This window comes from Cebidichthys violaceus, unplaced genomic scaffold (assembly GCF_023349555.1).
Source record: "Cebidichthys violaceus isolate CVI_PGR_0920_01 unplaced genomic scaffold, fCebVio1.0.p SCAF_1, whole genome shotgun sequence".
NCBI classification, from domain to species: Eukaryota; Metazoa; Chordata; class Actinopteri; order Perciformes; family Stichaeidae; genus Cebidichthys; species Cebidichthys violaceus.
In genome coordinates, this window is record NW_027176262.1 from 911,954 (window position 1) to 928,177 (window position 16,224).

At 44.3% G+C, this 16,224-nt stretch overlaps 1 protein-coding gene across 1 annotated transcript; it reads left to right on the top strand.

The window, feature by feature from the left end:
• Positions 1-600: 600 nt before the first annotated feature.
• ece2b (endothelin converting enzyme 2b) lies at positions 601-15,914 on the top strand. Its single transcript, XM_068704951.1, has 18 exons — positions 601-689; positions 1,360-1,493; positions 2,182-2,397; positions 3,096-3,220; positions 5,282-5,428; positions 5,828-5,893; positions 5,981-6,169; positions 8,887-9,029; positions 9,128-9,242; positions 10,032-10,142; positions 10,241-10,339; positions 10,607-10,684; positions 10,831-10,934; positions 11,091-11,201; positions 11,539-11,606; positions 12,194-12,384; positions 12,527-12,622; positions 13,516-15,914. The coding sequence occupies exons 1-18, from the start codon at positions 601-603 to the stop codon at positions 13,690-13,692; spliced, it is 2,259 nt and encodes a 752-aa protein (XP_068561052.1). The 3' UTR covers positions 13,693-15,914.
• Positions 15,915-16,224: the final 310 nt, after the last annotated feature.

The following is a 16,224-nucleotide window of genomic DNA, read 5'->3' on the forward strand; positions in this document are numbered from 1 at the left end:
TAGCTTTCAAACAGCAGCAATGAATAATAAATAGAGAGAAGAAGAGCAATCAATACAAGAGTTTAGTGAACAGTTTAACTGTCCACATGTAGACGTCTCATCCAGAGACACAACACTACTCAGTTAGGTTGTTCAAAGATTTTTGGATTAATTTCTTCAGTCTGTCTGTCTGTCTGTCTGTCTGTCTAGACAGACAGACAGACAGACAGACAGACAGAAAGAGAGACAGACAGAAAGACAAACAGACAGACAGAAAGACAGACAGAGAGACAGCCAGAAAGACAGACAGACAGACAGACAGTAAAGTAGCAATAAAAGTATTGTTCTGTCCTGAGTATTAAAACTCAGAATCTCTGGGTTCTGGTCCATCTAGTATCTAAATCCTTCTCTGTTCAGGGTCATGGAGGATCTGGACTCTGTCTCAGCTCAGACAGGCTGACGTTAAACTCTTTATATTTATAGAGATTGATGATCACATGAAGCAGGTTCTGTTCTGTTTCCCTTCTGCAGATTAGATTTATCCGGACGGTTGTCTAATGTATCTGCATTTGTCTCTCTGTCTCTGTCTCTCTGTCTGTCTCTCTGTCTGTCTCTCTGCAGATGTCCAACTATAAGCGAGCTACGTTGGAGGAGGATGAGGTGTCGGACGCTCCAGCTGAGGCGGCCTCATCTCCCGACACAGTGGAGGTCAGTGAATGCATCAAACACACAGACAGAAAACAAAGAGAGAGACATTTTGTTTTTGAGACTTTTAAATAGGAAATCTTCTTAAATCCCTCATGTAACTGGTCCCAGTAACTGGTCCCAGGTGAAGTCCTGAACTCAGAGAGATTTAAATACAGGAACAGAGCCTTCTCCGAGAGCCAGACCTTGGGGGGGACTCAGACTGAAGCACAGCAGGAGGCAACATCGTGTGGGTCCCCCTCCCACAAAGAAAGAACTAGCATGAGGGGTCTGGACTAGTGCCAGCTAGAAACTCATCTCAGAGCTGCTGGAGGAGATTCAGTGAGACCCTCATCGGGATCGGGCTCCACCAGGATTTCCAACATACCCCCCACAGAGGTCTCAGGGTGCTCCTAGGATTTAGGCTCAGGGGGGCACCTTGAGATCCAGGAGGAGGACACAGTCCAAAGGTGGGGAGAGAGACAGGTTGGGAGGGAGACAGGTTGGGAGGACACAGTCCAAAACAACAGGAGGTTCAGTGAAACCCTCATCGGCATCGGGCTCCACCAGGACCAACATACCCCCCACAGAGGTCTCAGGGTGCTCCTAGGGTTTCATCAAAACCAACCAGCAGAAGGTTCTGATCCAGCTGGTTTTGGTCCTCAGCCTCTTGTTGTGGTCTCTCTCTCTCAGGTGGGGTTTCCGTAAAGGGGGCGTGGACATCCTAGGGAGGAGGACTCAGCTGGAGGTTCTGCTGTCGGTCCTGCTGCTGGCTGCCCTGCTGGCCCTGCTGGCCTGTCTGCTGGTCCTAGGTCTAGGATTCAGCTCAGGTAACAAACAACACATCCCACTTCACCTTTTCTACCTCCTTCATTCCTCCTCTAACTCCTTTATCTCCCTCCCTTTCTTCCCTTTCCTTTCCCACCTCTCCTCTCCTTTCCTTTCTTATATTTTCCTACCCTAATCACCACTATCCTTTCCTTTCCTACCCTTATTTGTTGTGTCTTCTCCTTTTGCCTCCCTTTTCTTTCTCTGTCTTTCCTTTCCTTCCTACCTTTCCTATCTACTGCCTTTTCTTTTCATTGCTGGTCTACTTATTCCTCTCCTTCTCTACATTCTTCTTTCTTTTTAGTTTCTTTATCATGTCCTTCTTGTCCCCTCTTTCTCACGCCCACTCTCCTTCTCTGCCTCTTATTTCCTTTTCCTTTCCTTCTTCTTCCTTTACTTCCCATTACCTTGCCCTTTCCTCTTCTGCCTCTCGATCCCTTTCCTTTCCTGCCCACACCCATCCTTTCCTAAGTCCTTCTTCCCTCCTCATATACTCCCTCCCCTTTCCTCTCTTATCCTTTCCTACCTCGCCCCTCCCTTCCCAGCCTCCTTTGTCCTTACCGGCCTTACCTCCTTGTTTCCTTCTCTTATATCACTATAATAAAGTATCTTCTAACATTTAAAACACTTCCTGCAGCTTCAGTTCAGCTTCACTCTTAGTTTATTTTAATGTCCCATAATGCCGTGCAGACAGTGGGCGGGGCCTGTGCCTGTCGGAGGCGTGCGTCACGGTGGCGAGTCAGATGGTGGAGGCGATGGACCGCAGCGCCGACCCGTGCAGCGACTTCTACCAGTACGCCTGTGGAGGCTGGATGAGGAAGAACCCGCTACCGGACGGACGGTCCAGGTGGTCCACGTTCAACAGCATCTGGGAGCAGAACCAGGCACTACTCAAACACCTGCTGGGTGAGACGGGGGAGAGAGTGAGACGGGTGGGGAGAGGCGGGGGGAGACGGGTGGAGAGGGAGACGGGAGGGAGACGGGTGAGGAGGGAGACAGACAGGTATGGAGGGAGACAGGTGGTATAGAGAGACAGACGGGTGGTAGAGAAACAGATGGGTGGAGAGGGAGACAGGTGGTAGAGAGAGTCAGACGGGTGGTAGAGAGAGACAGACGGGTGGTAGAGACAGACGGGTGGTAGAGACAGGCGGGTTAAAGAGAGAGACAGACAGGTGGTAGAGAGAGACAGACGGGTGGTATAGAGAGACAGACGGGTTGTATAGAGAGACAGGTGGTAGATAGAGACAGACAGGTGGTATAGAGAGACAGACGGGTGGTATAGAGAAACAGACGGGTGGTAGAGAGAGACAGACAGGTGGTAGAGAGAGACAGACGGGTGGTAGAGAGAGACAGACGGGTGGTAGCGAGAGACAGACGGGTGGTATAGAGAGACAGACGGGTTGTATAGAGAGACAGGCGGTATAGAGAGACAGGTGGTAGATAGAGACAGACAGGTGGTATAGAGAGACAGACGGGTGGTAGAGAGAGACAGACGGGTGGTAGAGAGAGACATGTTGCTGTGTGGGTACCACACAGCAACATGAACATGGGTGTGGGTACCACACAGCAACCACACAGCAACATGAACCTGTCTCTCCCTCCAGAGAACGGGACCTTTAACAGCAGCAGTGAAGCGGAGAAGAAGACTCAGAGTTACTACCTGTCGTGTCTCAACACTCAGAGGATCGAGGAGCTCGGGGCTCAGCCTCTGGTGGACCTCATCGCCAAGGTAACCGCTCCTCAACCTTGTCACCACAGTAACCGTATCGCTCTGGTTCAACAGCATCACGTGATCAGACAAAGAAGAAGAAGAAGAAGAGTTCTGCTTCGTCTCATTGAACTCTATGGAATAATTTTTTTACTAAAATATACACAGTATACACACACCAGTCCATCATATATATATATATGTATATATATATATATATATATATATGTATATACACACGATAGTCATTGAGAGAGAGATTAGAGATTGATACTCGTGGACTGAGTCTTGGTGTTGAACTTGAGAGCAGATGTTGCTTCATAGAAACACATGTGTGTCACTGGTTACCATGGTGATTGGGGCAAATGACATACCTTTGGAAATGAGATATACATCTGTATCTTAAGATGCAGTTACTCTGTGGGGCTTTTATTTTGAAAGGATGGGACTGGGTGGGCAAGAGAGGGTGAGAGGAGACATAATCATAATGTTTGACACACATATACAGAGGTTATTAAATGATGGGCTGGTGTGTGATAGAGAGAGACAGAGGGAGAGAGAGACAGAGAGACAGAGAGATAGAGAGAAAGAGAGAGAGAGAGACAGACACAAAGAGAGGGAGATGGAGAGAGACAGAGAGACAGAGACAGACACAAAGAGAGAGAGAGAGAGAGAGAGAGAGAGTGTGTGTCACTGGTTGCCATGGTGAGGACGCACTGGTGTTAGAGGCAGACTGATTACACATTACACAAATCTCTTGCCTTCTTTAAAGCAGGAGTCTGAGTGCCAAAAATAGTGTATAAAGACTATAAATTGTGGGACCTGGAGCATTTTGTTTGTAAAATCACAGAATATTTTCCTGCTCCACTCCACTCTGACAGTTATGCCCTCCCTCACTCTAGCACTTAACGAGCCGTGCATTACACACCCATTATAAAATCTGAAACAGACCCAAAATGCTGAACCTTAATCTGTGACTTCATCAAAACTGTTAGCTACCAAAATGTCCATTTGGCTCAATAAAGTCTATAATTTTGTCTACGTTTTAAACTTTGAATAATTTTTCTACGTTAAAGTATGGTTGGTCAATATGGGTCCAAAGTTAAGTGTTTTTTTAGCTCTCTTCACACCGAAACCCCATTCAAGTCAATGGGGAAATCTTGCTCAGATTTTTGCAATTTTTCCGGAAAACCGCTGGGCGAATCTCTGAGAAAAGTCATAGCACACTATTCCTGATCAGGCCGCATGTTTTGATGTATTGTTTGCGCAGGTGTTGGTAACGCTGTGTGAGGAGAAGCACGCCAAACTTTCTGGCGGAAGAATGAGAATAAATTGATTAAGCCAGCAGGATTATAATAAAACTGCCTGCATGCTACAAAGCACACTGAATGATATATAAAAGCATCTCCATGGAAACAGAAACTAGATATTTTTTTTATAGAAAGTGGAATAGAATAGAATTTATTTAGCCAACATTTTTCTAAGAGCCCCCGTTTACATTTTTAGACTCATAATTTAGTATTTATTTTACAGAATCTTGTGCTTTCAGACGTTTTTTGTTTTTTTAATGAGTTTATCTAAGCTTTGATTGAAGTCGTTCAAGACATGATGCGTTCAAGAACATTTGGAAAGTTGAAAATCCGGTGTGAATGTCTGTTTTTACAGCTTCCTGAAGTGATAAAATGTGAATTTATGAAACAGTCCGTCAGGTTTCAGGTTCACTGGTTTTATATTTAAGAAGAAACCAGAACAAACAAACCAGTGAAACCAGAGTATTCTTTATTAAAGACGTGATGATGAAAACATTTTAATATTTTCTGTTTGCACCAAAAAAAAATCACATTTTTATTTTGAGTTGTTATGAAAACAGTTTAAAGCTTCTGATCTGAAAGATTCAGCTTAAAACTGGTGAAATCAATTTATTGTCCTGATTAAATACAGAGAACTCGTTTATTTTCTTTTTTATTAATTTTATTATTTTTTATTAACATTTATTTTATTTTATTTATATTATTATTATTATTGACTTGGATCTGGATTCTGACCTGGACTCCTCTGATCTGGACTCTGTTGGTTCTGTAGATCGGAGGCTGGAACATGACGGGTCCGTGGGAGAAGGAGAACTTCATGGAAGTTCTGAAGACGGTCTCTGGTCCTTACAGAGCCCAACCGTTCTTCAGTGTCGGAGTCAACGCTGATCCTAAGAACTCCAACAGCAACGTGATCCAGGTAAACCAGGACCAGACTGGATCACAACAAGAACACACCTAACCTAGAACCAGACTGAACCAGAACCACGCTAAACTAGAACTAGACTGGACCTGAACCACACTTAACCAGAACCACCCTAAACTAGAACCAGACTGAACCAGAAACAAACTGAACCAGAACCAGACTAAACCAGAACCAGAACCACACTAAACTAGAACCAGACTACACTAGAACCAGACTAAACCAGAACCAGACTACACTAGAACCAGACTAAACCAGAACCAGACTGAGTGGACCAGCTGGTCAGAACGTTCTGTAAAGCGACATAAACAACAAACACCTGTAGGTTTTGGTTCTCTCAGCTGATTGGTCCACAGGTGACCTCTGTGTACTCACCTGTTGGTTTCCTGTGTTTAGTTGGACCAATCAGGGCTCTTCCTGCCGTCCAGAGACTATTACCTCAACAGGACGGCCAACGAGAAGGTGAGGACCCAGTTCAGGTTTACTTTAGAGGTCCGTACTCTGAACCACAGAGGTCACTCATGATGACGTTATGTGATGCGCCCACAGGTGCTGGTGGCGTACCTGGACTACATGGTGGAGCTGGGGACCCTGCTGGGGGGGGAGAGGGGGTCCACTCAGGTCCAGATGCAGCAGATTCTGGACTTTGAGACGGCGCTCGCCAACATCACCGTCCCTCAGGACCAGCGGAGGGACGAGGAGAAGATCTACCACAAGGTCACCATCTCTGAGCTACAGGTGAGGGAGGGGTTTTAGATGAGGGCGGAGCTCTCAAGTGAGGGCGGACCTTTAGCTGAGAAGGAGCTCTCAGCTGTTAGCATGCTGATGCTAGCATTTAGCTCAAAGCTCTGTTGTGTTAGCATCACATATTTATATTTCTCCCGCTTCATTTATTTATAACTTTGTCCTCGTGATTCTTTGGTGTTTTGGGAGGATGAGGACATGCGGACATGAGGAGATAAGGACATGAGGACAGAAGGACATGAGGAGATGAGGAGATGAGGACAGAAGGACATGAGGACATGAGATCTCACATGTTTATTGTCTCGTTTCCTTTGTTCTGTATCTGAGCAGACAGACAGACAGACTGTGTCTCTCTCTCTCTCTCTCTCTCTCTCTCTCTCTCATTCTGCTGCAGCTCTCGTGTCCTTCAGGGTTTTTTGCAGATGCTCCCGGGGTCACCATGGCAACCGTTGCCAAGAGTCGTTGCCATGTGCCTGCATCTCTTGAGGCGCTGCGGAGAGGAGAGTAGGGAGGAGAGGAGGAGGACGAGGGGAGGAGGGGAGGGGAGGAGGGGAAGAGGAGAGGAGGAGGGGAGGAGAGGAGAGGAGAGAGGAGGAGGAGAGGAGGAGGAGAGAGGAGAGGAGGGGAGGGGAGGAGAGGAGAGGATGGAGAGGAGAGGAGGGAGGAGGAGGAGGTTAGATAACTGTCATATGAACACTCAGCAGACCTCAGAGGAACAAACGTTGCTGTAGATTCTGCTGCTTTTTTTCTCTTCGTCGTAAGGAATAATGCACATTGTTTATTTGTTGTTTATGTTTGTGTTTGTTGACATAAATATAAACATAAACATAAACAACAGAGAAGTCAGTGAGGTGAGAGTGGAGCATAGCGCCCTCTATAGGTGTCATGTTTATCTATGAGCAGAAATGTGACGTAATACTCATCACTGTGTTTTTATTCGCTTCTAGCGAGCTGGAGGCGGAGTCTCAACCCAGCACTGACTTTAGAGAGGAGCGGTGCCTCTAGACCTGCATGCTGAAGTCCTTATGAATGTGTTCTGAGAGGTTAAATAACAGCTCCAGGTCTTTCAGACTTCAGGGAGAAATGAATCATTAATGTACGTTATATTTAGAGTATGTTCACCTCTTCACCAGACTCCATTGACTAAACCAGTATTTTTAACCTCTCAGAACAAACCTCCACTCCTTTACCAGCAGCAGAGCTAACTAACGATGACTTGGCTACTTTCACAGCATTGAGCGTCCGATTCACAAACACAGAAAGAAGAAACGCTGAGTCAACCTTTTAAAGTCCATCATGAATCCAGTGAATGAAGAAATACTGGATTCTGGGTATCATGTCTGATACCCAGAATGCTGTGTTAATAACTGATCTCATGTTGTTTCTGATGTATGTTGATCTGTAACTGAACCAGCTCTCAACATCTGTCTTCAGTTCAACAGCTGGAACTGTATTTAAAACTCAACTTCAACAACATTTCTGTTCAGAATCACGTCAGTAACAAACTTTAATCAGTCAGTGGACAGACTGCTGTCTCCTGTCTCTTGTCTTACCGTCTCCTGTCTCCTGTCTCACTGTGTCTTGTCTTTCCGTCTCCTGTCTCACTGTCTCCTGTCTCTTGTCTTACTGTCTCCTGTCTTTCTGTCTCCTGTCTCTTGTCTTACTGTCTCCTGTCTTACTGTCTCTTGTCTTACTGTTTCCTGTCTCACTGTCTCTTGTCTTACCGTCTCCTGTCTCACTGTCTCCTGTCTCTTGTCTTACCGTCTCCTGTCTCATGTCTTACTGTTTCTTGTCTTACCGTATCCTGTCTTACTGTCTCCTGTCTCTTGTCTTACTGTCTCCTGTCTCTTGTCTTACTGTCTCCTGTCTCACTGTCTCCTGTCTCTTGTCTTACCGTCTCCTGTCTCATGTCTTACTGTTTCTTGTCTTACCGTATCCTGTCTTACTGTCTCCTGTCTCTTGTCTTACTGTCTCCTGTCTCTTGTCTTACTGTCTCCTGTTTCCTGTCTTACTGTCTCCTGTCTCCTGTCTTACCGTCTCCTGTCTCACTGTCTCCTGTCTCTTGTCTTACCGTTTCCTATCTCCTGTCTTACTGTCTCCTGTCTCTTGTCTTACTGTTTCCTGTCTCCTGTCTTACTGTCTCCTGTCTCCTGTCTCACTCTCTCCTGTCTCACTGTCTCCTGTTTGAAGGGGGATTAGTTTTCATCTCGGTACCTCCCCCCCGGGTGGTGCAGTTTGCTCCCACAGTCCGGATTACGACTGAGACACAGACGGACAGATCTGTCCACAGTTTTATTCGTTTTGTTATATTCATACACCAATAAAAAATAAAGAACAGTGTTGTCTGTAGTACAAAACACAATCTATGGAAACGTATCATATTTATTATTCCCAAGATTTTACCTCCTTAACTACTAATTAATTAGTAATACAAGTTTAACATTACTGTAGACAATCAATATTTATAAACAATATGATAAACAGCAATAAATACCATAATAAACTTGATGTTGCACAATTGTTTTTATACATAATTATGTTAACATCATGAGACACTAACACGACGGCCTCTCACACCATATTACCAGGTCACTGTTCACCTGTACGAGTTTTCACCTCTTTAACAACGGACAACGTTTATTGATCACCTGCAGATTTGAATTGACCCCGTTTTGAACGGTCTTTGTGTCTCTTCTTCTGTGGTTTTCCAGCTGCTGGCTCCGTCTGTGGAGTGGTTGGACTACCTGTCTTACTCTCTGTCTCCTCTGGAGCTCAACGACACCGAACCCATCGTCCTGTACGCCCGAGAGTACCTGCAGCAGGTGTCTGACCTCATCAACAAGACGGACCGCAGGTGAGACCGGGATCACCTGCTGCTGTGTGTCGGTGGACGGCAGCAGGTGTCTCACCTATCTGTCTGTCTACCTGTCTGTCTGTCTGTCTGTCTCCTAGTCTACTGAACAACTACATGATGTGGACACTGGTTCAGAAGAGTGTGGCCAGTTTGGATCAACGCTTTGAGAATGCCCAGGACAAACTGCTGGAGAGTCTCTACGGGACCAAGAAGGTACTTCTACTTCTATTACTGTTACTGCTACAAATACTACAGACACTACTACAATTATTGATCCTGTTATTTCTTCTTGCTGCAGCAGGTACATGTACTTCTAACAATACAGTAACGACAGTTGGTAATCCTTCTCCCAGTCCCAGTTCTGTTGAAGGAACTGGTGGAGCTTTAACTCTGTCTGCATCCATTTATACTTCTTATTGGTTTTAACGGGTTCTACTTGGAGGAAATAGTGTTTCCACTGGGCTGTAATGGGTTTTTTGGCTGGTTCTGTCCTGGTTTTGGAAGCTAAACCTGTGCTGCTGTACTGGGGAAACTGGTTCCTTCTGTTATTGGTTCTAACTGGGGTGCAACTAACTCTAACTGGTTCCAGTCTGTTGTATCTGTAGTTGTACTGACTCTAACTGGTTAACTCTAAGTGGTTCCAAATTGGTTCTTGTGGATTAATGCTGGTGTTAACTGGTTGTGGATTCCAGGTCCACTGATGCTACTGGAGATGCTAATGAATGGGCCACTAGAAACTGGTTTTGTTATCTGTAATTAGTTTTATTTATCTCTCTCTGATTTTAACTGGCTCCAACTAGTTTTGGAAACCAATAAGGTTCCACCTCTGCTGGTACTAATGGGGAGATGAACCAGGTTCTAACTGATATGTCTTCAGCTGGTTTTTGGCCGGTGTGGGTACCTATGGGTAACTGGTTCCAGCTGTCTGCACTTGGTGCTTACTGGTCTGCTACTTCCTGTAACTTTTACTAAATGTCTGTCACTGGTTGTGGTTTGTTGCAGTCCTGCACCCCCCGCTGGCAGACCTGTATCGGGAACACTGACGACACCCTGGGCTTCGCTCTGGGAGCGCTCTTTGTTAAGGCCACCTTCGACAAGCACAGCAAAGAGATTGTGAGTCACAGAACTGAAACCTGAGGAAACACTGATCAAAAAATCCATGTGGTCCAGGATCAGGTGCAGGTCTGACCTCCTTTCTCTCTTTCCTTCAGGCAGAGGAGATGATTAACGAGATCCGATCAGCGTTTAAAGAAGCTCTGGACCGACTCAACTGGATGGACGACCACACGAGACAGGCTGCTAAAGACAAGGTACAGAGACAGGTGGACAGACAGGGGGGCAGATAAGTGGACAGGTAAGTAGACAGACAGGTAGACAGACAGGGGGGCAGATAGGAAGACAGACAGGGGGACAGATAGGAAGACAGACAGGGGGACAGACAGGTAGACAGACATGTAGACAGACAGGTAGACAGACATGTAGAGGGACAGGTGGACAAATAGGTAGACAGATAAGTGGACAGACAGGTGGAGGTAAGTATGCTGATTGGTCTCATTGTCTCTGTTTGTCTCCATTAGGCAGATGCAATCTACGACATGATTGGTTTCCCAGAATTCATCCTGGACCCCAAAGAGTTGGACGACGTGTTTGACGGGGTGAGTGACAGCTGTCAATCATGTCTCATTCACCTGTAGACAGGTAGGACAGAGTGTCTCATTCACCTGTAGACAGGTAGGACAGGGTGTCTCATTCACCTGTAGACAGGTAGGACAGAGTGTCTCACTGTCTCACTGTGTTCCAGTACGACGTGTCCGACGACAGCTTCTTCCAGAACATGCTGAACTTCTACAACTTCTCCTCCCGAGTGATGGCCGACCAGCTGAGGAAGACTCCCAACAAAGACCAGTAATGATGATGAACACCAGTAACACACACCAGCACAACCAGTCACATGCTTTATGAAGCTTTGGTTAAAGATGAGAGAAGATCTGAAGAGGAAACTGGTAGAACCACAGATTAACTCTCCTCTCCTCATCTCCTCTCCTTGTCTCCTCCTCTCAGGTGGAGTATGACTCCTCCCACAGTTAACGCCTACTACATGCCCACGAAGAACGGCATCGTCTTCCCTGCTGGGATCCTACAAGCTCCTTTCTACGCCCACGACCACCCCAAGTCTGTTTACCTCCACCTGTCTGTCTGTCTGTCTGTCTGTCTGTTAGGACATACTACACCTGTGAAATAGAAATCTTTGATGAAGAGGAACCCTGTCTCTTTTACAAACACATTTTAACAACAGACAGACTGGATAGTGATGAATGTTCCTGCTCTCCAGAGGATGAACCTGTAGACTGTAATGAGCTCTGCAGCCTTTAGGGGGCGCTGTCAGTCTCTGGTTTCTACATGCGTCTGGGTCTATAATACTCCTATATACTGCTCATGAATACTTGTATATAATATATAATATATACAATAACAATAATCATATATAATATTTTGTGTGTGTTTTCAGGGCGTTGAACTTCGGTGGGATCGGGGTGGTGATGGGTCACGAGCTCACACACGCCTTCGATGATCAGGGTGAGTTTGAGTCCAGTTTACTTCCTGTCACATGATGTGTTCACTGCCCTCTGACTTTGGATGTAAACATGAGACATGTGTTCAAAGACGTTAACTGTTAGAGTACTTTCAGATGGTACTTTATATTACATTTACATTAAAATGTGACTTCCTCAGTGGTGGTTAGTACGTTTTAAAGTGACTATGAGGTTCATGAGTTGATTTAATTTTAAGTTTTAAGAAATAAAAGAGGAATATAATGAGACAACAGCTGTAGGAAACCTTCAGCAACTTCTTGGCCTTGGGTAGAAATATCAGAGGAACCCCGGTTTGAAAGTAAATTTATTTACACTGAGACGTCGTTCTTGGTTCCTTCGATGCGTCTTTGTGGTTTCTAGAGTTGTTTTAACTCGTAGGAGATTGTTTGGTTGTCAGTTTGGTCTTCAGGATGAACTCCATCTGCATATCAACTGATGTTGACTTCTTTCACTTTAAACAATGAACTTTGGCCGACATGTTTGTTTTATGTTTGTCAGAACTGAATGCATCACATGAACCTCTCAGACTTGAAGTCTTCTTGTTCATTGTCTCCTCTCTGCTGCCGTCAGGTCGTGAGTACGATAAAGAAGGAAACCTGAGGCCGTGGTGGCAGAACTCGTCGGTGGAGGCGTTTCGTCAAAGAACCGAGTGCATGATGGACCAGTACAACCACTACACCGTCAACGGAGAACACGTCAACGGGAAGCAGACGCTCGGCGAAAACATTGCGGACAACGGAGGACTGAAGGCGGCGTACCATGTTAGTACGAACGTAGAATAACCAACTGAAACATGACTCATATCTACCAAAACACACCGAGCCGGACCGCACCATGTGACCACACCACACCGGGTCATGTTTATTTACGTAATCACGTCTAAATTAATGTTTTTGACTTCAGGCCTATCGGTCATGGGTCCAGAGGAACGGGGAGGAAAAGAGGCTTCCTGCCGTCAACCTGACCAACGATCAGCTCTTCTTCTTGGGATTCGCTCAGGTGAGTCAAACAAACGCACCTCAGTCACCAGAGCGGTGTCCCACATTGTTCTATCCTGGTGTCCCATAGGGTTCTGTACTGTTTTCCCACAGGGTTCTATCCTGGTGTCCCACAGGTTTCTATCCTGGTGTCCCACAGGGTTCTATCCTGGTGTCCCGCAGGGTTCTATTCTGGTGTCCCACAGGTTTCTATCCTGGTGTCCCACAGGGTTCTATTCTGGTGTCCCACAGGGTTCTGTACTTGTGTCCCTTCTGTTTCTATTAACGACCCACATTCTGCTCGTCCGGATGTCGACTCACGTTATATGCTGATGACATGGTGATTTATGTGCCGGCTGCCACAAGATGGTTGATTTAGTCATGCCTTAAATTTATTGTTAGCTTAGCATGCTAAAGAGCAGTGTACGATTTCTGCACCAGACAGACTGATGAAGTTCTCGTTAGAGATGTGCGTCAATAGTCATCTAGGTGATTTAAAGATTGCTACCTTCGCTAGTAGCCAACAGAAATACTCGTTGATAAACGTATTATTATTTATTATATTATAGTAATGTACACATTTAAATTACATGCTTACATATGCTATTACTAAACTAGCTTACTAGCTAGCTAGCCCATATGTTACAAACTAAAGCTAGCGACCTAGCGTACTATGGATCAATGAAGCAAGCTAAGAAGCAAGTTTTATTTTTCCTATTGTTTGTTTTTGTATCTTCATTATTGTGCAAATAACCCAAACTAAAGCTAACTGCTGCTAACAACGGCTGATTGGTTTGCGCAAAAATACCCCCCCCCCCCCCCCCCCCCACCCAATCAGGAAACCGCTAACCTGTCACATGTCATGAAGGGAAATGAAGCGTGAAAACAAAGTTGTCTTGTATTTTGTGTTTTCAGGTGTGGTGTTCGGTCCGAACCCCGGAGAGCGCTCACGAGGGTCTGGTTACCGACCCCCACAGCCCCCCCCGCTACCGGGTCATCGGCACGCTGGCCAACTCTCCGGACTTCAGCCGGCACTTCAACTGTCCCGCGGGGATGCCCATGAACACCGGGCGGCGCTGCGAGGTCTGGTAGACCGACCCAAGAGGACCAGGGGGCGGGGTCAGAGGGGTGGGGCTAATGAGCTCAGTCTGGTATTTAACAGGTCGGTTTGTTGACGAGTCAGATTGTTAATTAGCCGGCTGGTTAGTGTCTTAATTAGAAGAGTTTATCAGGTGTTTGTGACGATGACGAGCTGTAATCTTCACCTTCATTCCTTTAATATAAATCTAGAGAAGATCAGACGGACTTCCTGTCTGGAATCTAAACGGACTCAGGTGGACTTCAGAGACCTGAAGGACTGATGATGATGATGATGAAGATGATGATGTTGACGAAGAAGCCACATGGGACGATGTTGCTGATTTCTGCTTTATCACCGTTGTTATTATTATTATTATTATTAATGGGCTTTGGTTTGTGTGTGTGTGTGTGTGTGTGTGTGTGTGTGTGTGTGTGTGTGTGTGTGTGTGTGTGTAAAACTCTCTGATGACATCACTGTGATGACCTCATACAAAGGTTGAACTGTTGCATCATCGTCACGGCCGAGTGTACAGAAGCTGTCGTCTGGTTCACTGATCGATTCAGGAGCTTTTTAAGGCATCATTTTATTTCTGGTTTAACGCAAAATAGATAATTAATCAATTAATTCAATTATTAAAAGGTTTTAATGGCTTATATTTTGCGCTTCATGAAGTTTTTAATGAGGAAAATATCTTAAAATGGACCAAATAGTCTGAAAAGTGTCGTTGAATGTTTCTTCATTCTTTATTGAAACATTTTAAGGTTTAAATGAACAAATAGTTTTCATGTTTTTGGAACATTTTAAGTCTTTTTCTGCCCTTAAAAAGTTCTTAAACCTTGTAGAAAATCAAATAAATAATCATTAAAATGACCTTAATGACATTGTTATTAAAAGGTGAATTAATGTTCTTTAAATACAACCTGTTGAGTGTTAATTAGTGACATCAGCATTCAGCATTAAACGCCTTAAGAAATTAGATTATTATGATTAAACTGAATTTAAAATGTTGCCTTAATTCTTTAGAAAAATGCCTTAAAAATAGAATTAATTAGAAAAAAAAACATGAATCAATTAATTTAACACCCTCATCTAAATATATTACAGTTCATTCATATATCTAATAATTATCCCCTCAGAATATGTTTCATAAAGTAGTCTTTATTTTAAAGTACCGTAACTATTACATTTTAGTGCAAATTCAGTTCACGCCAGATTTTAGATTTACGAGTAAACGTGTGAAATGAAAACTTTAATGAGCTGAATAATTTAGGCCTGTTTTCAACGTTGTGTTTTAAATGTTCTTCATCTCTTGAAAGCCTTAATTTAGTTCTAATCTTCAGTTTGAAGGTCGAGATGAAGAGATGTGTGTTTTACTGGAGACATTGAACGCTGCAGAGTTCATCGATTAACGATGGAAGCAAAACAAGCGCCTTTACAATTAAACGTTAGTGTGAAACTTTGAAATACCGCCTTAAATAAAGAAAAATGATGATCTCGCTCAAATTAGCGTGGGGCGTTCAGGGCTTGCGAGGAGCGTGGGGTTTATCGTGTGCAGGAAGTAAAAAGTGAATTAGTTGAACAGTTTAAACTTTGAGTTTTACTTTTATTAGTTTGATGCCACTATATGAAATATTAAAGAAATAAAGTGTATAACTTAAAGAAGTGAGTAAAGATAAAGAGTTCAATATGTTTCAGTTTTAAATCATGTTACCTCAACTTCATTACCCACAATCCCCGTGTTGCTGTTCAGTGCAGGTAGCTGCCTCTGACAGCAGGTGGCGCTGCTCACCTTGATACGTGTGTGTGTGTGTGTGTGTGTGTGTGTGTGTGTGCTTTGCCTCTTGATGACGTCACTGTCCCGTTCAGCTTGTGCGTGTCGTAGTTTGTTCAGCAGAAGAAGAAGCTGCTTCCTGCCAAAGAAGTTTCTGTGTGTGTCTGTGTGTGTGTGTGTGTGTGTATGAGTGTGTGTGTGTGTGTGTGTGTGTGTGTATGTGTGTATGTGTTTGTCTATCTTTGTGAGGACCAGGAGGACAGGTGTCCTCACAGGTGTAGAGGTATCCAGGTGTGTGTGTGTGTGTGTGTGTGTGTGTGTGTGTGTGTGTGTGTGTGAGAGTGTGTACAGTAGATCTCATGTAGAATAAACTCTGTGTCCTGAAGGGGGCGTCACCACTCTGCTCGTCCAATCAGAGCGCTGCGTTACAAACATAATAAACACTGAATATCTTAAAACTCACAGTCGTGCTCTTATTATGAAAACTACACACTCGTGACATCCCATAATGCACCTGTGTCATCAGCTTCACTTCAAAATAAAAGGACCTGGTAAAAAAAAAATACTTTGTTATCAGTAAAAATACAAATAAATTACATATTTCTGCAGTAAAAATACAAAAGTACTATAAGTTAAATGTACTTAAAGGATCAAAAGTACTTTTTGTCTTTAGACTTGTACTTGATACAGAACTCTCTATTCTGTATACATAATGCAGTTAAAGTAGTGAATACATATTTATTTTTGAATATTTTAAAAAGAGTACTTGTGT